Source organism: Schistocerca nitens, chromosome 3 (assembly GCF_023898315.1).
Source record: "Schistocerca nitens isolate TAMUIC-IGC-003100 chromosome 3, iqSchNite1.1, whole genome shotgun sequence".
In the NCBI taxonomy this organism is placed as follows: domain Eukaryota; kingdom Metazoa; phylum Arthropoda; class Insecta; order Orthoptera; family Acrididae; genus Schistocerca; species Schistocerca nitens.
In genome coordinates, this window is record NC_064616.1 from 571,596,546 (window position 1) to 571,622,441 (window position 25,896).

Sequence of the window (25,896 nt, forward strand, 5' to 3'; positions counted from 1 at the left end):
AAAATTAAAATCTCTTTAAGAATGTAGTTAACACAGCCAAAAAACCTCTAACAGAGAACCTGCTCAGATCATCATCAAACAAAACTAAATGCATGTGGAAAGTTATTAATACAAACCCTGATAGAAACATACAGTTGTCAAATAAATGAGACATCAGTTTCCAACTAAAAAGAAATGACTGACTAATTTAAATCCTTCGTCATGCACTGACTCACTGTTCTTCGCACCAAGATCAGGAACAGGGACACAAAAAGTAATTAATGCCAAAATAAAGAAAAAGGAACAGATATAATCCCATGCTGCCTTCTCCATATCTATTATTAGTAAAGCACTGTCCCATTTATAACCTTCTTGTTCCTGAATGGCACAGTTTCAAATAAATTTGAAACTGCAAAAGTCATATCGTACACAAAAAGGGAAGTGAAGAAGATGCTAGCAACTACAGGCCAACTGCAGTTGTCCAAGTATTCAACAAAGTATTTGAATACACCATGGCCATCAGACGAAATTCAGTTTTGAGAAACAGGAAAATTTAGTCTTCTGCACAGTTTGGCTTCCATGCAAAGAAAGCTACAGCTGATACAATACAATAATTCCTAGATTATACTTTAAGTCTTCTTGAGAAAAAGCTACCAATCTGAGGCAGTTTTCTTGATCTAATCAAGGGCTTTGACATGGTTATTCACAATATCTTGCTGCAAACGTTTTATTCCTATAGAATAAGAGGAACTGGCCATGACTGGTTTAAAAGTTATTTCAAAGGCAGGAAACATTACGTTTAAATATGTGAGATCAAGCAATTCACTTTCATGGCGTTCCGCAATGTTCAGTTTTAGGCCTCTTCTTCCTTTGCACAAAGGACCTTCCCTTAAACTTGCCCACCAACAGAACCTCTCATGTAATAGTATAAAAGTACACTCGTGGAAAAAAATGTCTATGTCTGTGTCGTGATGGGACCTCCACTATACCGCTCGTGAGTGCGGTGAAAATAGCAGACGACGACACCGTCTCCTCCACGTTGACCCCAAACGTTTCTTCCCGAGGAAGTTCAAAATTGGCTTCCCATTCCAACCTCTTCAATTTCGTTGACGACTTCCGTGAATTCCGACATTCAAAATGGTATGACGCTCCTTTCCGCCCCGTCCCGTTCAGTCATATTGGTGAATTTCTACAACGATCGAAGCTATAATCGATATCTCACCAACTTTTGATGTGATATCGATACCTATCGTTGACTGACTGTATGCAGACTATGCACACATAGAACTATACATGTGTTGATTTGTTTACTTGAGAGGAAATGGTAGGTTTGTGTGAATAGGGAGGTGACCATATCGTTCCGGTTTCCAAACGTTTAGGGAAATTTTTTGTGGTAATTGAGTAAATGAAATTTTAGTTGCAAAAGAAAGTAACTGTTTAAAGGAATTAAATTTTTCACTCGTCAATAGTGCGTAACCACGTGCAGTAAGTGTGGGCGTGTACAGCAAACAAGAAATGGTTAACACGAAAGATGAAACCACGTCTTCTGCACAGGAAGGGTAAGAGTGTTTATTACTAGATTTTAACTAGACTTGTATCAAAGTTCTCGCCGTTTATTGCCAATGCGTTCATGCTTCAAAATAAATCCCTTCTAGCTGTTACACATAATAAGTCATGTAGTTGAAGAGTTGTGCTCGTACTAATTTTTCTTCTGGTTTTGGTCGCTAATAAAGATGTGAAATCACTGTGGGCTTTAGGGAATGTGTTCACGTCTTATGGTTATGTGCTTGTAACTCATAGAGTTTGATGGAAGGCGATTTTAACACAAATTTGAATTGAAGTATGTAGTGGACCCAATTATAGTGTTTTACCAGGAACCATGTGATATTGTTGCAATTTTTGTTTCTTCAGCTTCATTTATTTCACGAAACATGTCACTAGAATGTCATATGTAGGCCTACTTTACATGATATACATTAGCTGTCAGTATCAGTACAGAGTAATGTAATGTAGGTACTTACCATAACATTTCGTCCCGCTCGATTATCCACAATGGTCTTAGTTTGCATTTGTTGATCTGTATCATGTGTCAGACATTTCGTTGTAGTATGATTTCAGAGCAACTTTTGGATCACAAAAATTAATCATTTTAAACTGTTCACTGTTGATGTAGATGTAGGCTGTAACTGTAAAAGAAATGTGGTGCAAACAGGCATATATTAAAGGTTTTAAAGCAATTTTGTCAAATGGTGCACTACATAATTGTACCTCTTGTACTTATCCCTCCAATTGTTTTTCTGAAGTTGATGGTAATCTATATTTGTATCTTGAATCACTTGTTCCTTAGTGAGGAGCGTCAAGCTCACTCTGTCCATAACAGCTTTCAAGTAACACACACCTCATGACTGACAGTGCCAAATGAGAAGCACCTCTGGTGGCTGAATTTGGTGATCATAGTTTTCTCAAGTTTTGAGTGAATCTTAGTGTCCATGTGTTGATCAATTGGAAGTGTTTCCTTCACAACACATTAGTGGACATTATGTGGTTGGGACTGCTGAATCTCCATGTAAAACCACTGCTATTGGGTCAATCCAAATGAAGTGGTCCAATAACAATTAAGTTGGTTGCTTGACCATTTTTAAATATTTTTTTTTTTTTTTATATGTGATTACCCTATAATTGAGAATTTCAAAACAGTTTTTTAATTACCTTTCACCTTTACTGAATGTCATCCATTTTCGTTTCTAAGCGCGCAATGATGTTTCAGTTTAGAGACGTTAGCAAAAATATGAATATCTCTGCGCTGGTTTGCAATTTGCAATTGACATGATTGTTTTTAGAAAAGTGTCCTCTACAACATTGTCTATTACACAAAATACCCTAAATTCATAAATAACCAGTCAAAATGACCTCCAAAGTTTGGTATCCAAATTTTCAAAGATCTACTTTTTAGGCCCAAAAATAACAAACAAGGAGTGATTTATGAGAGCCTATTTTTTTCCTATAGTTATATATCATACACTACTAGCCTCATATAAAGTAAGAATACTTACAAATGTTATCTTAATTTTTTATGAATTCTTGAAATTTGAAAGTTTTCATTTTTTGTAAAGTTTGGATTTAGTTATCTCAGGTGGGTCTCAATATAAAAATATAATTTTTGCACAGTTTGTTCACCTATATGATAGCAACGTACTGTAAAAATTTCAACATTAATATCTGACCGAAGAGATAATACACATTACTCTACAACTGGTCTTATTATATTAGCGGGATATAATCAATTGTTATTGAAGTTTGGGACTGAATTATATACAAAAAGTGGAAACATCACTGAAATTAACATTTATATTATTTTGACGTACTTAAAAAATTATTTTCAATTAACACCCTTCAAGATGCGACTGTTCCTAAACCTTGTGGTGAATGTTAAGAACACTTATTTCTTCAGACAGCTTCTGTGATATAGAATAAGACCTCCCAGTTGTTGTGATAAGTTCAAGCACTGAAAGTTTCTTTAAAACATTTTTCATTGGTATCCAAACTTTGTCACTAGTAGATTTCTTGAATGATGTTCTTGGGGCAGCCAGGTGGTAAAAATGCACAAAAATATAATTGTTTTCCAATCTTATTCTTTCAACCACTGTCCATCATACACACATGCCACTATGTCATTCAATGTTAAAGACAAGATGTAATTTTACTGACACAATGATCTTCATAAATTTTGGTTTCTGATGTTACATAGCATCGAACTATGTTTTCTGCAATGCCAAGGAATTTGTGGAACTGCCTTGTTTCTTTTATTGCTATACAGCTTTCAAATCTGGTTTGAAGTGTTGTTTTAATATGCAGAGCCCCTTCTTCTTTCTTGATCAGAAAATTGGTAATGCCTTTAATATTATGCTTGCAAAAGACATGCATTTCCTGTACTGTGAGAATTTGGTCTGTGGTTGGTCTTTGTAGGCTGGCTTTACTTGCTTCACGTTTTGTTGTACCTCCTACTCCATCACATGCATTTTTACCATGGCAAGATTCAAAAAAGTGCCATTTAGCCTCCAACCCAAAGTGTACTTTGTGGTTGCACAGATTTGAAAAGTTCTTTTTGTTCTTGTACTGACTATCACTTCCATCTGAAAAGTATATCAGCTTCTCAACCTCGGTAACATTTTCTTTTGTGTAATTTGTTACATACTTTTGAAACACATGGACAGCCAAAGTGTTGTGCTCAAAGTAGTCACTTAGAATGCAAACTGAAGAACTGTAAACTTAATCTTTCTCATTTTTAAAGTAGAGAATAAATGGATGCACTGTTGCCTGGTCATTGACCCAGTGGTACCCTTGTATTGCATCCGGAATCACAAATGTAAAATTTTCTGCAAAATCAGCTAGCACTATGCATTAAGTTTCATGAAATTGTGCTTTTTTTTTCTTTCAAAAACTTACTTTGGATTTTAGAAACATAGTGGTGACTTTTGAGTTTCTGTAAGTTATCAATTAAAGATTCCAAGTGCTGTTCCTGAGATTTAACCACTGTTATCATTTCCGCCGTGTCAGTTGTGACCCACTGTTTGAAGGTCATACTGTCTGGCATTTCCTCCTCATATTCATGAAACAATTCAATAATGGTTTCCTTACCAGTGCATTTATTACACAAACTTGTCATACAATCATAACTGTTAGTGTCACAGACCATTAAATCTAGTAACTCTTTGTAGTTAATATCACTGAGTTTTGCACCCGCAATCATCAGTTTGACATTTTGATGATATAAACAAACACATACGGAGTGTGTCCCTGAGGATCCAGCCAAAATACACCACTTAGGGCAGAGGTCACAAAATTTTGACCTTCCAATTTTGCATTCAGGATGAGAATTTTTGAGAGCTACATGACGTTCATTTAAATTTGACAGCACTAGTTGTTTCTGCTTTATTACTTTAACTGCATTTATAACAACTCTTTTGCTATCTTTGCAACCTGGGCATATTGTACTGTTTTCATCATCTTCAAAAAACTGCTGGATCTGTTTAATTGTTTCTTCACTTATACCTCATCCTTTCTTCTTTCCTAAAACTGGAAGAATGCCTTGCTCTTTCACTAATTTTTGGGTTAGTTTAACCAAACGATGAGAAACATTGAATTCATGAACTATTTTTTCTCTTGACCATGAGTCAGGGAGCAAACTGAAAATTTTAACTTTTTCCTGTTTAGCTGTCACTGAGCATTTAATTTTTAACTTCTCTATTAAGCTGAAATATTCAGTGTCAGATGATGCTGGTGGTAGGTTTTCTTCTTCTTTAGAAATAATGTTGGTATCTGTATTATTAAAGCATGATTCCAAGGCTTTTCTGATTTTGTCTGTAATTTGTTGTACCTAATTTTCAATGGCTACTTAATTTTATTATTTTCGAAGCAGGAGATACATCTAACTTAGAACAAGCAAAATCCAATATGCTAACTGCTTCCTCATTAGTAATATAAATGTCATTAACAAGGTTACATGATTCTGATTCTGGATTTACACAAATATATGTGAGTAACAATTTGGGCACAGGGAATTTCCAGGAATCACATTATGTTTCACTTGGGAAGCTGATTCTATCTCACATAACAAGGACAAATGTTCAAGTTTTATTTCCTGCAAACCCTAGTAATAGGCTTTTTATGAACTTTAAGTGGATCACAGCAATTTCTTCCAAAAATGTGGTTGTACTTCAGAATATATTTCTTCTCATGATAATCACACACTAATGTTACAGAAGAACTTACTCGAAATTTAAACAAAGTTTTTCTAACTTCATCAAAGTCTCCAGAATGAGATTTTCACTCTGTAGTGGAGTGTGCGCTGATATGGAACTTTCCTGGCAGATTAAAACTGTGTGCCGGACCGAGACTCGAACTCGGGAGCTTTGCCTTTCGTGGGCAAGTGCTCTACCAACTGAGCTACCAAAGCACGACTCACGCCTCGTCCTCACAGCTTTACAGAAGGTAGGAGATAAGGTACTGGCAGAAGCAAAGCTGTGAGGACGGGGCGTGAGTCGTGCTTGGGTAGCTCAGTTGGTAGAGCACTTGCCCGCGAAAGGCAAAGGTCCTGAGTTCGAGTCTCGGTCCGGCACACAGTTTTAATCTGCCAGGAAAGTTTCATCAAAGTCATTGACATTTTTCAAGATTTTTGAAACTGAACCGTAAACTGTTTTGTGACACACTTCACTTGCTATCTGTCCAACAGAGCACTGTTCATCCATGGTATTGCATTCCAGCTAATCTCTCAAAATTAATTACAGATTACACACAGAACAAAGCACATAACACATTCTACACTCTCTATGAAGTATGTACATCCACTCTAACAGAGGTTTCAGAACAGACTGGCTACAACAATGCCTCACCCAGCAATAATGTACTTCTACAATGCCTCACCCAGCAACAATGTACTTCTTTATTGACAATAAACCTAAATATAAATGAGCATTTTTATTACCATAGAACAAAAGTGAAAGCTCATATTGTTTAATATTGCATTATTAAAAATAAATAAACTAAATGAATATTGGGTGATAGTGTTAACTAAATATATGTCACAATTCAATTTTATTACAGCGAAACAATAGACCAGTTAAATAGGCAACAGCCATAAGATCAGTTGTAGAGTAATGTGAATTATTTCCTCATTTTCAAAAATTCATATCTTTGTTCGCTGTCAGATATCAGTGTTGAAATTTTTACAGTACGTTGCTATCATGTAGGTGTACAAACTGTGCAAAAATCATATTTTTATATTCAGTCCCACTTGAGATAACTAAACCCAAACTTTACAAAAAATGAAAACTTTCAAATTTCAAGAATTCATAAAAAACTAAGAAAACATTTGTAAGTGTTCTTACTCTATATGAGGCTAGTAGTGTATGATATCTAACTATAGGGGGGGAAGGGGGGGGGATAGTCTCTCATAAAACACTCCTTGTTTGTTATTTTTGGGCCAAAAAAGTGGGTTTTTGAAAATTTGGATACCATAATTTGGAGGTCATTTTGACTGGTTATTTTTGAATTTAGGGTACTTTGTGTAATAGACAATGTTGTAGAGAACACGTTTCTAAAAACAGTCATGTCAATTGCAATGTTGTAACGTAACCCAGTTCAGAGATATTCAAATTTTCACTAATGTCTCCAGACTGAAAAATCGTCGCGTGCCTACAAATAAAAATGGCCCCCACCCAGTTAAGGTGCAACATAAATTATTTAAAAAAAACTGTTTTGAACTTCTCAGATATGGTGCAATCAACATATAAAAAAATTAAAGTATTTAAAAATGGTCACGTAACCATCACTGGCCCTATTGTGAGGAGAAGTCACTTTGGCCACTTTCATAGGCTTTCTTCTTATTTTTGACATTTAGTATGTTCTTTGAATAGCTAAGATGTTCGTATGTCGCATATTTCCTCTGTTAACATACTGTAATTAAACTTCTCCATTGTATCCTCTACACAACCAACACTAACAGCAGTGTTTTACAGATAACACACTCAACAAATTTCTGGCATCTATATATTTCACAAGCAAATTACCTGCTTCAAAACACTCTCTTCTCACACACCAACTTTCAACTATGTCGATTATATGTGATGTCACAATATCATTATGTCTTTAGAAATTTTGTTAGGTGGCATCATGGCAGATGTTTCGCACATGAAACATGTTAAATTACACCAGAACAACAGCTGTTCTGATCTGACCATCTCTTCAGACAGGAATTGAAACTTAAGTGCTGACAGTTATAACCCTACTGCTTTCCCTGCCCTGGCTACTCCATGGGAAGAGGGACAAGCCAGATTTGTAGGAGCAAGACACTTTATTCATTACATCATATGTACTTGAACTGATGGGGATACTTTATCTGTTACAAAACCATTATTTTTTGTGGAACAGTTGAAAAAATGTGGAGAACTTGAGTTGTTAGGAAAATACATCAAGGATTACAATTGATTAGTGTGTCTCCTGCTGCACATGCTGCAGCTCTTCCAGCATGTGAATGTCTGGGTGATATACCAGTGACCATGGCCACACAAAAGATGTTGAATATGATCCAAGGAATCACCTTGCGCTCGAAACAGATGAGGAGGTATGGGCTAATCTTGAGCGGCGAGGCCTGCATGTTGTCCGACATGTTGAAAGGGTCCCAAGGATAATATAATACATATAGGCACTGTTGTGGAAGTCTTTGAAGGAGTTAGTGACAATGTATATATGTGACATGAAACCTTATGCCCCACCACCTGTGAGGTGCTTTCGATGCTTGTCCCTTGGTCACATGTCATCCTGCTGCATGGTGGACACAGAATGTGGCAAGTACGAACGATCGCCCCAAGTAGTTAGTTGTGTTGAACAAGCACCTTCATATGTCAACTACATGTAATACCATCCTCCAAATTAGCTGGTTTGCCCAGTCTTCAAGAAATAAAATAAAATACAGGAATGTAAACCTATTGATCACCTGTTGTATACTGTGGCATGTAAAAAATATCAACGCCCACACCTATTGATACGAAGTCAAATTATGTGAAAGTTCCAGCTATCACTACCACCGCCATTACTGTTTTAATACAAGTTCTCTCACTGCTGTTGTCTCCTGTGATTCCCATGGTACTATCTTTGTGAACCACTTCCCACACCTGGTTGAGGAACAGTTTGCCTCTCCAGCATCTATCAGTTACAAGACACCCTCTTGGGACCATTCTTCCTGGAAAGGGACAGATCAGAGGTCCAACGCCAGCTGATGGTTGAAAGGACTGTGACCTGTGGGTGTCAGGGGTTGCCTAATCTTCACCCATCCCTACACTTGTTGCAGATAGGCCCTCACAAGAAATCCAGCCACCAGAAGCTGCAAAGGAGCAGAAGAAGAATTTTGACAAGGTTACCCTAGTGACCTTGGAGGTGCCATATCCCCCCCTCCTCCCCCTCCACATTATTGGATTTTAAACCTGATGTGATTCCACCACTATCAGTTACAGGCAGTGATCCTGGGGGCATGATCAGCCCTCCTTGCCTCTTGATGCCTAACCTGGACACCTGTAACATAATCATTCAGTGGAACAGTAATGCCTATTGTTGTCACCTGCCAGAACTATACCACTTTATTTCCTCCTCCTGCATTTTGTATTATGCTGTAAGAAATACACTTCACTGATAACCATTCCCCAATGCTCTGTGGTTATTGTACATTCTGTTGGAACTGTGCTGACCCTGAGAGGGCGTCTAGAGAATTCCTTACATCCATTGGCACAGATGTGGTCACTGAGTGGATTCCCCTTTATTAAATGTTGGAAGCAATAGTGGTTTGAGCACTAATGACCTCAGCGATCACCATTTGCAACATTTACATATCTCCAGGCAAGTCACTGAGTACATTGAGTTGACCACCATAATCCAGCAACTCCCCGCCCCACTTTTCTTCTACGTGGGGGTTTTCAGTGTGCACTATCCGCTGTGGCGGAGTACCACTTCATGCTGCACCACCACCCTACAGGGGATTTACATCTCTTTTGTATGTACTTGGCCAACAACGGCCCTAGCCCTGGCCCTTGCAGCACTACTTTCCTTTCCGTGCTGCAAGTCTATCCTTCTACTATTCTTCTTTCCCCTCTGCCTTTCTGTTGGATCGTGGTCTCGGTACCGACCCTGCTTGGATCTGGTTTATAATTTTGGACACTTGGTTGTGTTCTCTCCCATGTCTTTCTTCTGGCACTTTATACAACATTTCATCCTTCATTACATGGTCCCCCTTGTTGACTTTGACCTACCATTCCTCTTCAAAATTTCACGCAGCTGCAGATGGTCTACATCTACATTCATACTCCGCAAGCCACCCAATGGTGTGTGGCGGAGGGCACTTTACGTGCCACTGTCATTACCTCCCTTTCCTGTTCCAGTCGCGTATGGTTCGCGGGAAGAACGACTGTCTGAAAGCCTCCGTGCGCGCTCTAATCTCTCTAATTTTACATTCGTGATCTCCTCGGGAGGTATAAGTAGGGGGAAGCAATATACTCGATACCTCATCCAGAAACGCACCCTCTCGAAACCTGGCGAGCAAGCTACACCGCAATGCAGAGCGCCTCTCTTGCAGAGTCTGCCACTTGAGTTTATTAAACATCTCCGTAATGCTATCACGGTTACCAAATAACCCTGTGACGAAACGCGCCGCTCTTCTTTGGATCTTCTCTATCTCCTCCGTCAACCCGATCTGGTACGGATCCCACACTGATGAGCAATACTCAAGTATAGGTCGAACGAGTGTTTTGTAAGCCACCTCCTTTGTAGCTGGACTACATTTTCTAAGCACTCTCCCAATGAATCTCAACCTGGTACCCGCCTTACCAACAATTAATTTTATATGATCATTCCACTTCAAATCGTTCCGCACGCATACTCCCAGATATTTTACAGAAGTAACTGCTACCCGTGTTTGTTCCGCTATCATATAATCATACAATAAAGGATCCTTCTTTCTATGTATTCGCAATACATTACATTTGTCTATGTTAAGGGACAGTTGCCACTCCCTGCACCAAGTGCCTATCCGCTGCAGATCTTCCTGCATTTCGCTACAATTTTCTAATGCTGCAACTTCTCTGTATACTACAGCATCATCCGCGAAAAGCCGCATGGAACTTCCGACACTATCTACTAGGTCATTTATATATATTGTGAAAAGCAATGGTCCCATAACACTCCCCTGTGGCACGCCAGAGGTTACCTTAACGTCTGTAGACGTCTCTCCATTGATAACAACATGCTGTGTTCTGTTTGCTAAAAAATCTTCAATCCAGCCACACAGCTGGTCTGATATTCCGTAGGCTCTTACTTTGTTTATCAGGCGACAGTGCGGAACTGTATCGAACGCCTTCCGGAAGTCAAGGAAAATAGCATCTACCTGGGAGCCTGTATCTAATATTTTCTGGGTCTCATGAACAAATAACGCGAGTTGGGTCTCACACGATCGCTGTTTCCGGAATCCATGTTGATTCCTACATAGTAGATTCTGGGTTTCCAAAAACGACATGATACTCGAGCAAAAAACATGTTCTAAAATTCTACAACAGATCGACGTCAGGGATATAGGTCTATAGTTTTGCGCATCTGCTCGACGACCCTTCTTGAAGACTGGGACTACCTGTGCTCTTTTCCAATCATTTGGAACCCTCTGTTCCTCTAGAGACTTGCGGTACACGGCTGTTAGAAGGGGGGCAAGTTCTTTCGCGTACTCTGTGTAGAATCGAATTGGTATCCCGTCAGGTCCAGTGGACCTCTGTTGAGTGATTCCAGTTGCTTTTTTATTCCTTGGACACTTATTTCGATGTCAGCCATTTTTTCGTTTGTGCGAGGATTTAGAGAAGGAACTGCAGTGCGGTCTTCCTCTGTGAAACAGCTTTGGAAAAATGTGTTTAGTATTTCAGCTTTACCCGTGTCATCCTCTGTTTCAATGCCATCATCATCCCGGAGTGTCTGGATATGCTGTTTCGAGCCACTTACTGATTTAACGTAAGACCAGAACTTCCTAGGATTTTCTGTCAAGTCTGTACATAGAATTTTACTTTCGAATTCACTGAACGCTTCTCGCATAGCCCTCCTTACGCTAACTTTGACATCGTTTAGCTTCTGTTCGTCTGAGAGGTTTTGGCTGCGTTTAAACTTGGAGTGAAGCTCTCTTTGCTTTCGCAGTAGTTTCCTAACTTTGTTGTTGTACCACGGGGGTTTTTCCCGTCCCTCCCAGTTTTACTCGGCACGTACCTGTCTAAAACGCATTTTACGATTGCCTTGAACTTTTTCCATAAACACTCAACATTGTCAGTGTTGGAACAGAAATTTTCATTTTGATCTGTTAGGTGGTCTGAAATCTGCCTTCTATTACTCTTGCTAAACAGATGAACCTTCCTCCCTTTTTTTATATTCCTATTAACTTCCATATTCAGGGATGCTACAACGGCCTTATGATCACTGATTCCCTGTTCTGCACTTACAGAGTCGAAAAGTTCGGGTCTGTTTGTTATCAGTAGGTCCAAGATGTTATCTCCACGAGTCGGTTCTCTGTTTAATTGCTCGAGGTAATTTTCGGATAGTGCACTCAGTATAATGTCACTGGTGTGTGGTAGTTCGCCCATTGTGGTGTACCTTCCACCTTTTGTGTCTTTCTTCTTCCTTTCTGGCAAACGTGAAACACTAAGAACCCAACTGGGAAGCCATTCTGATGGGGGTAGGCGTAGAGGTTGTCAAGTCAAGTACCTGCACAGTGGTGGCCCCCTGGCCGCACAGGGATCACACTATTGGTGCCTGAGTATGTGGCCATCATGGCTGGAGCATGGGGACTTTGTCCAATGATTCACTGGCCAGGTAGCTGTTCCTGTGGCTGGGTGGCACCTGTGAGGAGAGTCCACGTTCAGAGTGGGTGGCACCAGGGAGAATGACTTGCAAATAAAACAGCTCAAACTTTATTCTGCTTGTTTCTCTATGGCCCCAGCAACCTCTTCTCAAGGAAAGGATTACTTCAGTGTAGAGAGATGTGACACCACAGTTTCCTTCCCTGGGTATGCAATGGGAGGAACACGGGATAAGGGACAAACTGAGAAATGCTTCTCACAGTACTAAGTTTGCTCTAGGACTGACAGGAATTCCTGTTTGTCCATAAAGCCATTATTCTATGTTGAACACCTCGAGGACTTGTTTGAGGAAGTGGCAGCGATTTTGAATTTGAAGATTGGTTCACTTCTGATTAAAACAGCATCCCATGCTCAGTCACAGGCGCTGCTTGCCTGAGACAAACTGGGTGACATTCTTGTAACTGTCCACCCCTCGTAAGTCTCAGTATGGTACATGGTATTATCTTCCACCACAACCTCCTTTTACAGACCCATGGTGAGTTATGTGCCAATTTGGAGAAATAGGGTGTGAATTTTTTTTTGTCCATCATGTCAAATGGGGACCAAAGGACAGTAGGGTTGATATTGGGGTCATCACCTTGGCCTTTGAAGGTGACTCATTGCCTGAAAAGGTCACTGTGGTGATGTATTGATACTACTTGAAACCATATGTCCCCAAACTCCATGTGGTGCTTCAAATGTATGTGATTCAGGCACGTCTTCACACTGTAATGTTAACCCCATCTATAGGGATTGTGGACGTCAATTACAGATGAAGTTCCTCGTGTATCTCCCATGACCCCTAGCCATCCCCCCTTCCTCCCCCTCCTCCCCCCTCCTCCCCCCTCCCCCCCTCCCCCCCTCCCCCCCTCCCCCCCTCCCCCCTCCCCCCTCCCCCCCCTCCTCCCCCCTCCTCCCCCCTCCTCCCCCCTCCTCCCCCCTCCTCCCCCCTCCTCCCCCCTCCTCCCCCCTCCTCCCCCCTCCTCCCCCCTCCTCCCCCCTCCTCCCCCCTCCTCCCCCCTCCTCCCCCCTCGTACCCCCCTCGTACCCCCTCCAAGAAGACCAAGAATACCAAGAAGAAATGTGACTGACTGCATTCTGTGCATATGACGATGACCTTTGCTATGGCTGTGACAACATTATCCACCCTAGTGACAGTACCCTCGCCCTTTGTGCTTTCTACATCAGGTCTTCGGGGCCACTCGACTATATCTGAACTTCTTGTGGTTGGGACCCTCCTACTGTCCCCCCCCCCCCCCCCCCCCTCCCACACACACACACACACACACACACACACACACACACACACACACACACACACACATCTCCCCCCTCCCCATCCAACCCCCTCCAATGTCCTGTTTACAGCCAACTCGTGCAGGCTGGAGTACCTCACTACACAGCAGGTACCAATAACTGCTCCTCGGCTATGCAATACACATTTGCTGCTCACGTGAGCTTTCGAACTAACGTCTCCTTTTTCTCGCAACAACGGCCCAGGACTGGAGTCATGATTCCAGTTTGCATGCCGTGTCTCTACTCTGAACTCCAACTTCTTCCACTGTCGCTGCTTGTCAGGGAGCAATCGTGTAAGCCCCCATGTTGTGTACCCCACCCTAAGATCTGTATTAACTTTCCTTTTTTACCAAAAAACTGTTGACCCCATGGTTTTTCGCCACCTGTTCCTGACCATCCTTGATGCATTTCCGGGTTCAAAAATGGTATATGGTCACGGCCTTTGGTTGACAGATGAACCAAACTGAATTTGTCTATCCATGCAAGGTGCAGCGAACAGTACTCCCCGCTGAACGGATGTATTGCATTATCTGCAGAATTGGTAGCCATCACTGGAGGCCACAATCAAGTTTGTTGTTACACCGGTGAGATATTCTTAATCGGCAGTGACTCCCTGAGTATTCTTTAGGCTATCAACCAGTGCTGTCCTCAACACACGTTAGTTGTGAATATCCAGGGTCTCCTTTCTGACCTCGTTGAAGCTGGATGTTTGCTCGTCTTTGTCGGGACCCCAGATCACATTGGGCTCCCAAGCAGTGAATGTGCTGACCGGTTGGTCAAGTTGGCTACCAGGATGCCAACTTTGGAAACGGGGATACCAGAACTGGATCTTCTGTCGATTCTACACCATTAGCTGTCGAAGGCTTGGAACATGGGAGTAGTGTGCCCTGGTTTCTTCGAACAAACTGCGAGTAATAAAGACGATCACACCCATGTGGCAGTCTTTCCTCCATGCTTCTGGCAGGGATTCTATTGTTATGTCGGCTCCATGTTGGCTGCACTTGGCCGACCCATTGCCACATCCAACGACGTGAGGATCCCTGCCACTGTCAGTGTGGTGCCTGTCTGTTGGTGGCTTACATCCTGCTGTTGACCATCCTATGGCAGAACCTTGAACTTGCTGACACACTGACTTTGGTGCTAGTGGATGGATGACATCAGTGCGGTGCTAGGGGAGGAAATCTGTGTGGTTGATCTGGTTTTACATTTTACCTGTGGAGATGGTTTCTACTCCTCTCTGTGGGGTAGGACACATTGGCCTTGTTGGCCACTTGACGGATTGCAAGAGTGCCCTGTTGCATGCTCCGACCCAGGGGCCTATGGCTGCCCTTTCTCAGTGGTCCAGCTCCTTCCCTTCCCATCTGTTTGGTTCTCCTTATTCTTTTACGCCTGTCATTGGTTTACTGTCTCATTGCCATTGTTCTTTTCCTGAGATTTTATGAACTTGGCCACATTACTAGTTTTCTTGTGGTAATGGCGGATGAGGGACACTGATTGTATGCAGTGAATGAGTCTCCCATTGCATCATAGGGCTCTTCCTGGCTTGGCGCATGTAAGATGGAGGGACTGATGATCTCATAGTGTGATCCTTTTAACCCCATCAATCCAATCCAGTTGAATCCACTTCGTGTAGTAGAGGCCTTCTACTTGACCAGCTTCTTACCAACTATGATCTGTATCTCCTCAGTGTGGTACTCCTACCCACTTCAGTGCTGCCCATGGCACCTTTCCAGCTATCGATCTAATGAGATCTTCCCCCAGTCTCGTGGCGTTACTACATTGATCACTATGTGATCACCTCTGTGACAGTGACCACTTTTTGATTGTCCCGTCACTTCTCTGCCACCACAAGATGGACCGGCTACCGTATTGTGTGCCTCACAGAGCCAACTGGCAGTTGAATACGTCTGCTGTTACCTTTGTCCTCTCTGTCGGATTGCATTGACAAGGTTGTGCAAGACGTCTCTGATGTGACCATCCATGCTGCTGGAACTGCTATTCCCCTTTCTACAGGCCCCCTTCCCTGCCGCCTGGTGCCATGGTGGACCGAAGACATTGCAGCAGTATTTCAGGATCACTAAAGAGCCCTGCAACATTTCGAGCAACATCCTTCACAGATCAACCCAATCACTTTTAAGGAACTCTGTGCCAAGGCATGCTATCTATTTAAATGTAGTAAGAAGGAATGCTAGGAGCACTACGTTCCCTCCTTTGGAATGTAATGGATATTCATCCGAGGTGTGAGCCAAACTCTGTAGTCTTCTGGGTTGCCAACAATCAACAACTTTCCCGGGTCTTGTCCTTTAATGTGCTCTTTCTAATGATGTGTCACTTCTCGCTGAACACCTTGCAACCCATTTCGAGACGCCATTGGCATCCTCTTCTTATCTGGCTACCTTTTTACTGCAGAAATGACAAGTTGAAGATGCCCCCCCTATGTTTCAGCTCTCACCAAGCCGGATCATATAATGAACTTCTCACTGACAGGGAACTGCTTCAGGCTCATCCCTCACCACATGATATGTCCCCATTACCTGATTTAATTCATAATCAGATGATCCGACACCTGAGTGTTACTCAAAGGCTACATCTACTTGGGGCCTTGAACAGCTCAAAGGTGTCTTCCCTTTGCAATTGCAAGGTAGTATTGTTGTCCCAATCCTTGAGCCAGGCAAAAACCCAATGTCTCTTGACAGCTATGGACCAATCAGCCACATCAGTGTCATTTGCAAACTGCTTGAGAGCATGGTTGCTCACTAGGTTGTTGAGTCTCTGGAAGTTTTGTTCCCATATCATTGTTTTTTGGGAGACTGTACAATCCACAACAAACCATCTGATCCAGTTGGAAACAGCTATCCAACAGGCTTTGCCAACTGCTCATTGCAGTGTTTTTTGACCTTTATAAAGCATATGATATCACCTGGTGTGATCACATTTTACTTAACCTCCACGACTAGAGCTTTCAAGGCTCCGTACTGATTTTTAAATGTTAATTTTTATCCCACCATTTGTTCATTTGTACTTCGCTTAGCTCTTCATAGATTCAAGAGAACGGCATCCCATAGCGCTCTGTCGTGTGGATTACATTCTTTCTCATCACAATCAATGGGCTAGTGACTTCTGTAGGGCCACAGGTCACCCTGCGCTCTATGTTGATGACTCTTAGATTTGGTACAGCTCCTACATGGTTGAACTCCAGTTCCAGGGTGCCATCAGACAGGCCTCTGTGTGGACCCTTTCTCATGGTTTCCAGTTCCCTCCTGCGAAAAAGTAGCTGATAATTTGTTCTCATACTATGGTCCATCATGACCCAGAACTCTACTTGGTCACCCGACATTTGAAAGTTGTTGCTTATTTCTGTTTTACGGGCTTCCTTTTGATAAAATGCTGACTTGGCTGCCCTATATTTGTCAGCTAGAGACTAGGTGCATGAGGAAGCTTACGCTTTATGCTTCCTTGCCCACACAGTTTGGGGTGCGGATTGTACTACTCTACTTTGTATTTACGAGGCTCTGGTCTCATCCCAACTGGACGATGGTTACCAGTTTTATGGCTCAGTGGCACCTTCAGTTTTGAAATTACTTAGACCCGGCCCATCATTGTGGAGTTCGTCTGGCCACTGGCGCCTTCCAGACTGACCTGTAGTCAGTGCTCTTGCTGAAGAGGGATCTCATCTCTTCAGTTCTGAAGGTACCACCTCTTGGTCTCCTATGCAATCGCCATTCAACAGTTCCCTGATCACCCAACATATACCACTCATTTCATGTATGAGGGGCATTGACCTCCTGATACTCGCTCTTGGGTGGGATTACCAGTTGGAATATGCCTTGCAGCCATCGGTCAGGGTCTCCGTCTCTGCCTCTTCTTCCTGGAATGTGCTACCTACCCATGCTCCTTCACTCCCCCCTCCATCCCCCCCCCCCAATCCCAACATCCCCATCTCACACCCTCAACCTCCCTGGTAGGTGCCCAAGCCATAAATTAAGCCTGATCTATTTCAAGGTGCTAAAATTTCAATTGCTATCATGATGTTTTGGGGTCTTCTTCAGGAGTTTCAGGGTGCTACCATCTTTTACGCTGATAGCTTTAAAACTGCGGATATGACATGATATGCTTTTACATCACCTGTATCTGACGTCCAGGCTAAGTTCAATTTTATGACCAGCCAGTTTAGAGCTGTTTTATGCTGTCACAGGTGGCAGCTCTGTGCAGTAGATTTTGCACCTTCAGATCACTTACAAATTTAATCATGTAATTTTCCTGCTGTACTGTGTGCGCACAATCAGTAAAATTTTATTATTTGCTGCCCTTCCTGGTGGTGCTACTTTAATGATCAGTAGTGAATTTCTGTGAAATTACTGGTACAGCACCTGGCCTCTTGTTAAAAGAAAATTGGAATTTATCTGAGCTACGCTCAGTAACTCAAGTAACTTACTGAAGAAACCCAGCACATCACAAAGGAAGAAATTAAATTAGTAGTTCAATAAGGTTTTGCCCTGGCTCTCCATCTGTTCCTTATATGTGTTAAGACCACATCCTTAAGCCAAATAAGAAAGATTTGTGAGGGGGGGAAATGGTAATCTTAAGTTAAAAAAAAAAAAAAAAAAAAGTTGAGCTTTCCGAAAATGAACTTGGTCTGAAATTCTAGAAGAGACTGTTGGTTCAGTTTTGTACAAAAAGACACCAGTAAATATAGTAAACTGACAGGAGCTAATAAATGATAGAAATATATGTTTTTCTAAGTCCTTACTGATTAAAAATAAATAAATCACGGTGAGAAACTCTTAACCTTTTACCTACCATCAGCCCTCAGAGGCCCATCTGTTATGTTTAATATCTTCTCTATTAGTGACTTACATTTTATTTTACTGAGTGAGGTGTCATAGTGGTTAGCACACTGGACTCATATTCGGGAAGACAAAAGAAGAAAACCCACATCTGGCCATCCTGATTTAGGTTTTTCCGTGATTTCCCTAAATTGCTTCAGGCAAATGCTGGGATGATTCTTCTGAAAGGGCATCCAATGGGACTAATGATCCTGATGTTTGGTCCCCTCCCACAAAACCAACCAACCAACCAACAATTTATTTTAATGAAATTTTATGACTTTCCCCAATTTGTCAAGTTTGTCACAATTTTGCAAAAAAGAAAAAAAAAAAACAATGGCTTTATGTTGAAGTGTTGGTGCACATTTCCTCCTGTATGGGTCTTGTGGGCCCATGTGGTTAGAAGAAATTTTGCAACAATGAGATGTCTGTCTGTGCAGGGCCTGGTACGTCCTTTGCCATTGTTGACTCACTGTCTTTATTTCAGTGTTCAACAATTCTCCTTGTGATAAGCTCATTTTTAATTCGGTGCATTATTTCATAACAGTTGTCTGTTCTGCAGACAGAAAACGTTAATGGAGAAGAGGACTATCAGGCGAGGAGATAAGGGAATTGTTGGAGCAGTCTTATAATTCTGAAACCCCCCCTAGTGAATGTGAATTCTCCTTTGATAATGATGATGAGGAGGTAGAGGTAGATGTCGCTGAAAACTCAGAACTACACAAAGGTGGCGATCATGAAGGAACCCTTTATGAAGATGGAGAACAATTTAGTGGAAATTCTGTTGTGTGTGACTTATTGTTTTCTCATAATGGGAATAAAATATGGACTACAGCTCCTCAAGCTGTTAGACGGAGCAAAAAGAATGTATTGAAAGAAGACCAGGGACCTAAAAGTTATTCAGTTAGTAACTTTGATAATGAAGAAGCTTTTATATGTTGTTCTTTTGTGTATCCTTCATTGACAAAGTGTGTATTGGACCAACAAGAAAGGTTGAATCGTTGACAAGGACTTGTGTATATAGATACCAGTATGCCTGAAATGAAAAAGTTTCTTGGTTTTCTGATCCTGACTGGAGTTTACAAGTCAAGAAATGAAGATATCAGTCAGCTTTGGAATGTTGAGAATGGCTGATCACTGTTCAGTGAAATTGTCTCACAACTGCTTCCGTGCTATTCTGAAGGTGTTGCACTTACACAGTGCAGCAGCCCAACATGAGCATAGATCAAGTGACAGATTAGAATCATTCAGAGAAGTTTCTGAATTGAGGAAATTACCCGTAGGGATGCCTACTTTCCAGTATGGTGCATGATCGTGAATGGACAATTGGTCACATTTTGAGGTCACTGTCCATTTTGACAATACATCCCATTAAAACCTGGTTGAAACAGAATAAAGTTCTGAGGAATTTGTGACAGTGTGACAAGCTACAGCTGGAAGATGAAAGTGTATTTTGGGAAGGAGGAAGAAACCAGAGCCATGCGATGTGGAGAGAATGTTGTGAAAACCCTGGTGATTGAACTGAAAAGTCTGGACGTCATATCACCTGTGAACAAAGGTGAACTGCTTGCTGATTTTATTACACCTAAAGGATGTGAAGTATACTGTACATTATTTGGTTTTCAACCAGATGTGATGACAGTCTCTTATGTTCCTAAGAGAAACAAAGTTGTTACCATCCTTAGCTCTCTCCATGACCAACCAGTGGTGTCGTCATTGCAAGTAAAGAAGCCTGAAGTTATAATGACATACAGTGCCACAAAAGGCGGCATTGACACGGTAGACTAGAAGACGCAATGCTATTGTCATTATTGTTATATAGTACAATATTTTTAGACAGATTTATGTGGAGGTTGACAGAATTTATTACTCAAAAGAAAGTAGTTAGAATAATACGTGGAGTCAACACATTGTATCTCATTATAATCTGTTTCAGTTTTAGGAATACTAATAGCATACTTTCTGTATATTTAGTTTCTAATGTGATCTGCTGTCAACAATCTGTTTCAATTGGAGAACAAATTACTTTCACAAAATAATATCATAAAAAATAATTGTATCTGTTGACATTTTAATCTGTCTTTAATTCCAAGAGTGGTATTGTGTACCATAAAACTATTTGATAGTATAAGGGGGAAAAAGTTTCTGTTTTAGGATGTTGCTGCAGCATAATGCAACTAGCACGACTCTGATGTGGCTATATAACCACTGACACATAGGCAAGACATTACTGTGACATTCATGTGTTTCTAACATGCGTGCGATAAATGTGGAGACATGAACTATGGCGACAATTTTACCAAATGTGTCCAAACAGGGTAAACATGTTGTTCTTTTCTTGGCTGCCAAAGGACAAACAAGAAGAAACTGGAGAATGAAGAATGTGTATGGGGCAGCACTTCTGTCGAAAACCACCATTGTGTATAAGGGGCACTGCTGGTTCATCATAACGCACGTCCCCATATCACAAATGTTTTAACAGAGAATTTACACCCACTCAAGTGGAAGACATTCAAACGATTGCTTCAGTGCTAACGGTGGTTTTGTCTGATTGGAATACCGATTCTGGACTGTGTGTTCATCAAACGGAAATTTACTGATTGCCCCTTATATGTCTAGTGAATACAATACCTCTTGACAACTGTTCATACACCAAAGAGGAATATTTGAATGAATGAAAAGACTGATAAACTATGTCCCAACAGATAGCTAGCAAGTAGTGTAACATTTCGTGAAATAAACTGAGTATCTACTGCTGAATGACTTGTTTATGATAGGAAATAATGTAGGCAAACCTTCTTTGTCAATCAGTCTGTCTATTAGTGAGTACCATATCAAAATGCCCACAGTAGAGCCTGAGATTAGTCTTCACATGTAGACAGAAAAAACATGGGGGGGGAGGGGGGGGGAGGGGCTTTAATTTATAACATCTTTAAATTATGGTCAAGCTTTGCTGCTCTCTGATATTGTCGTGACTGTGTACTGCACTGCTTGTCTCACCAACTCTCTCTAGTTGACTATCTCATAGCTCCCATATTGCCATGAGGTGACACTCTAAATGCCAGCTAAATATAGAACAGATGACAATACGTAATTTGCACATACATCGTTGTTGTTGTTGTTGTTGTTGTTGTTGTTGTTGTTGTTGTGGTCTTCAGTCCTGAGACTGGTTTGATGCAGCTCTCCATGCTACTCTATCCTGTGTAAGCTTCTTCATCTCCCAGTACCTACTGCAACCTACATCCTTCTGAATCTGCTTAGTGTATTGATCTCTTGGTCTCCCTCTACGATTTTTACCCTCCACGCTGCCCTCCAATGCTAAATTTGTGATCCCTTGATGCCTCAAAACATGTCCTACCAACCGATTCCTTCTTCTAGTCAAGTTGTGCCACAAACTTCTCTTCTCCCCAATCCTATTCAATACCTCCTCATTAGTTACGTGATCTACCCACCTTATCTTCAGCATTCTTCTGTAGCACCACATTTCGAAAGCTTCTATTCTCTTCTTGTCCATACTATTTATCGTCCATGTTTCACTTCCATACATGGCTACACTCCATACAAATACTTTCAGAAATGACTTCCTGGCACTTAAATCTATACTCGATGTTAACAAATTTCTCTTCTTGAGAAACGCTTTCCTTGCCATTGCCAGTCTACATTTTATATCCTCTCTACTTCGACCATCATCAGTTATTTTACTCCCTAAATAGCAAAACTCCTTTACTACTTTAAGTGTCTCATTTCCTTATCTAATCCCCTCAGCATCACCCGATTTAATTTGACTACATTCCATTATCCTCATTTTGCTTTTGTTGATGTTCATCTTATATCCTCCTTTCAAGACACTGTCCATTCCATTCAAGTGCTCTTCCAAGTCCTTTGCTGTCTCTGACAGAATTACAATGTCATCGGAGAACCTCAAAGTTTTTACTTCTTCTCCATGAATTTTAATACCTACTCCGAATTTTTCTTTTGTTTCCTTTACTGCTTGCTCAATATACAGATTGAATAACATCGGGGAGAGGCTACAACCCTGTCTCACTCCTTTCCCAACCACTGCTTCCCTTTCATGCCCCTCGAATCTTATAACTGCCATCTGGTTTCTGTACAAATTGTAAATAGCCTTTCACTCCTTGTATTTTACCCCTGCCACCTTCAGAATTTGAAAGAGAGTATTCCAGTTAATGTTGTCAAAAGCTTTCTCTAAGTCTACAAATGCTAGAAACGTAGGTTTGACTTTTCTTAATCTTTCTTCTAAGATAAGTCGTAAGGTTAGTATTGCCTCACGTGTTCCAACATTTCATACGGAATCCAAACTGATCTTCCCCGAGGTCCGCTTCTACCAGTTTTTCCATTCGTCTGTAAAGAATTCGCGTTAGTATTTTGCAGCTGTGACTTATTAAACTGATAGTTCGGTAATTTTCACATCTGTCAACACCTGCTTTCTTTGGTATTGGAATTATTATATTCTTCTTGAAGTCTGTGGGTATTTCGCCTGTCTCATACATCTTACTCACCAGATGGTAGAGTTTTGTCAGGACTGGCTCTCCCAACGTTGTCAGTAGTTCCAATGGAGTGTTGTCTACTCCGGGGGCCTTGTTTCGACTCAGGTCTTTCAGTGCTCTGTCAAACTCTTCACGCAATATCATATCTCCCATTTCATCTTCATCTACATCCTCTTCCATTTCCATAATATTGTCCTCAAGTACATCGCCCTTGTATAGGCCCTCTATATACTCCTTCCACCTTTCTGCTTTCCTTTCTCTGCTTAGAACTGGGTTTCCATCTGAGCTCTTGATATTCATGCAAGTGGTTCTCCTTTTTCCAAAGGTCTCTTTAATTTTCCTGTAGGCAGTATATATCTTACCCCCTAGTGAGATAAGCCTCTACATCCTTACATTTGTCCTCTAGCCATCCCTGCTTAGCCATTTTGCACTTCCTGTCGATATCATTTTTGAGACGTTTGTATTCCTTTTTGTCTGCTTCATTTACTGCATTTTTATATTTTCTCCTTTCATCAGTTAAGTTCAATATTTCTTCTGTTACCCAAGGGTTTCTACTAGCCCTTGTCTTTTTACCTATTTGATCCTCTGCTGCCTTCACTATTTCATCCCTCAAAGCTACCCATTCTTCTTCTACTGTATTTCTTTCCCCCATTCCTGTCAATTGTTCCCTTATGCTCTCCCTGAAACTCTGCACAATCTCAGGATCTTTCAGTTTATCCGGGTCCCATCTCCTTAAATTCCGACCTTTTTGCAGTTTCTTCAGTTTTAATCTACAGTTCATAACCAACAGACGGTGGTCAGAGTCAACATCTGCCCCTGGAAATGTCTTACAATTTAAAACCTGGTTCCTAAATCTCTGTCTTACCATTATATAATCTATCTGATACCTTTTAGTATCTCCAGGATTCTTCCAGGTATACAACCTTCTTTTATGATTATTGAACCAAGTGTTAGCTATGATTAAGTTATGCTCTGTGCAAAATTCTACCAGGCGGCTTCCTCTTTCATTTCTTCCCCCCAATCCATATTCCCTACTATGTTTCCTTCTCTCCCTTTTCCTACTGACGAATTCCAGTCACCCATGACTATTAAATTTTCGTCTCTCTTCACTACCTGAATAATTTCTTTTATCTCATCATACATTTCATCAATTTCTTCATCATCTGCAGAGCTAGTTGGCATATAAACTTGTACTACTGTAGTAGGCATGGGCTTTGTGTCTGTCTTGACCACAATAATGCGTTCACTATGCTGTTTGTAGTAGCTAACCCGCACTCCTATTTTTTTATTCATTATTAAACCTACTCCTGCATTACCCCTATTTGATTTTGTATTTATAACCCTGTAATCACCTGACCAAAAGCCTTGTTCCTCCTGCCACCGAACTTCACTAATTCCCACTATATCTAACTTTAACCTATCCATTTCCCTTTTTAAATTTTCTAACCTACCTGCCCGATTAAGGGATCTGACATTCAACGCTCCGATCCGTAGAATGCCAGTTTTCTTTCTCCTGATAACGACGTCCTCTTGAGTAGTCCCCGCCCGGAGATCCGAATGGGGGACTATTTTACCTCCGGAATATTTTACCCAAGAAGACGCCATCATCATTTAATCATACAGTAAAGCTGCATGTCCTCGGGAAAAATTACGGCTGTAGTTTCCCCTTGCTTTCAGCCGTTCGCAGTACCAGCACAGCAAGGCCGTTTTGGTTAATGTTACAAGGCCAGATCAGTCAATCATCCAGACTGTTGCCCCTGCAACTACTGAAATGGCTGCTGCCCCTCTTCAGGAACCACATGTTTGTCTGGCCTCTCAACAGATACCCCTCCGTTGTGGTTGCACCTACGGTACGGCCATCTGTATCGCTGAGGCACGCAAGCCTCCCCACCAACGGCAAGGTCCATGGTTCATGGGGTTAACATTCCTTGTGAATCAGTCTATCAGTGGGAAACATATCAAAATCTCTATTCTAATTCCAGAGAGAGCCATAACATAAATCAGAAAAATGTGCTGGATGACTTTAATTTATAGTATGTACTAAATCATATTTTTTTCATTAATATGGTGTGTGGAATATATAACTGACTAATTAGAAACTAATTGCAACAATTGATAAATATTACTTTTCAGAAAAAATGGTCATCTAGACAGCATATACCCATTTGAGACACACACATTCTTACATGATAGTGTGGCAAACATTGATGAAAAAAACTTCGCTATCGAGGTGGTATGTGGTTCTGTGATGTATTGGTCACCTGGGTGCCATGTTCTTTGACTTCCAGAAGGCGTGTGATACAGTTCCGCACTGTTACTTAGCAAACAGAATACGAGCTTACTATCGGAGCAGATTTGTGGCTGAATTCAGAATGTTCTAGCAGATATAATGTCGTATGATGAACTTAATGGGTTCAAATCAAACAGGTGTAAAGATAATTCCTGGAGTACTCTAAGGGAGTGTTATAGATCCATTCCTGTTTAAAATCTATGCGTATTATAAATCAAAGTCTCTAACTGCATTTTTTTCATTCTCTTTGTTACAGCTAGTCTCAGGAACTACTACAGGGATTTTGATATAATTTATTGTTTGTAGTAATGATGAGTGTGTAATGTGTATGTTATCTGTTCCATATTTAATTGGTGTTTGAAGTGACATCTTGTGGCAATGATAGTAAATAGGAACAGTTCTGTTAGACAGGAGGTGGTACCTGGGAGGCAAGCAATAAACAGCCGCCACAACTCCAGAGAGCAGCAAACTTGACCAGAATCTATCTGTGTGTAAAAAAATAAAGTCCCCAGCTGCATTTTTCTGTCTGCAGGTGAAGGCTAATCTCAGGAACTAAGTAGGGATTTTGATATGGTTGTCACTAA

The 25,896-nt window shown here is 41.1% G+C and overlaps 1 protein-coding gene across 2 annotated transcripts in view; it reads left to right on the top strand.

Moving 5' to 3' along the window:
• Positions 1–1,248: 1,248 nt before the first annotated feature.
• Positions 1,249–25,896, top strand: part of LOC126248481 (aspartate--tRNA ligase, cytoplasmic) — a 105,683-nt gene continuing 81,035 nt past the window's right edge. For both annotated transcript variants that reach the window (XR_007545492.1, XM_049949499.1), the window contains exon 1: positions 1,249–1,538. Coding sequence is in view for 1 of the 2 variants with exons in the window: in XM_049949499.1 (XP_049805456.1) it covers positions 1,495–1,538 (44 nt within the window). In the remaining variant the exon portion in view is untranslated. The remainder of the gene's footprint in view (positions 1,539–25,896) is intronic.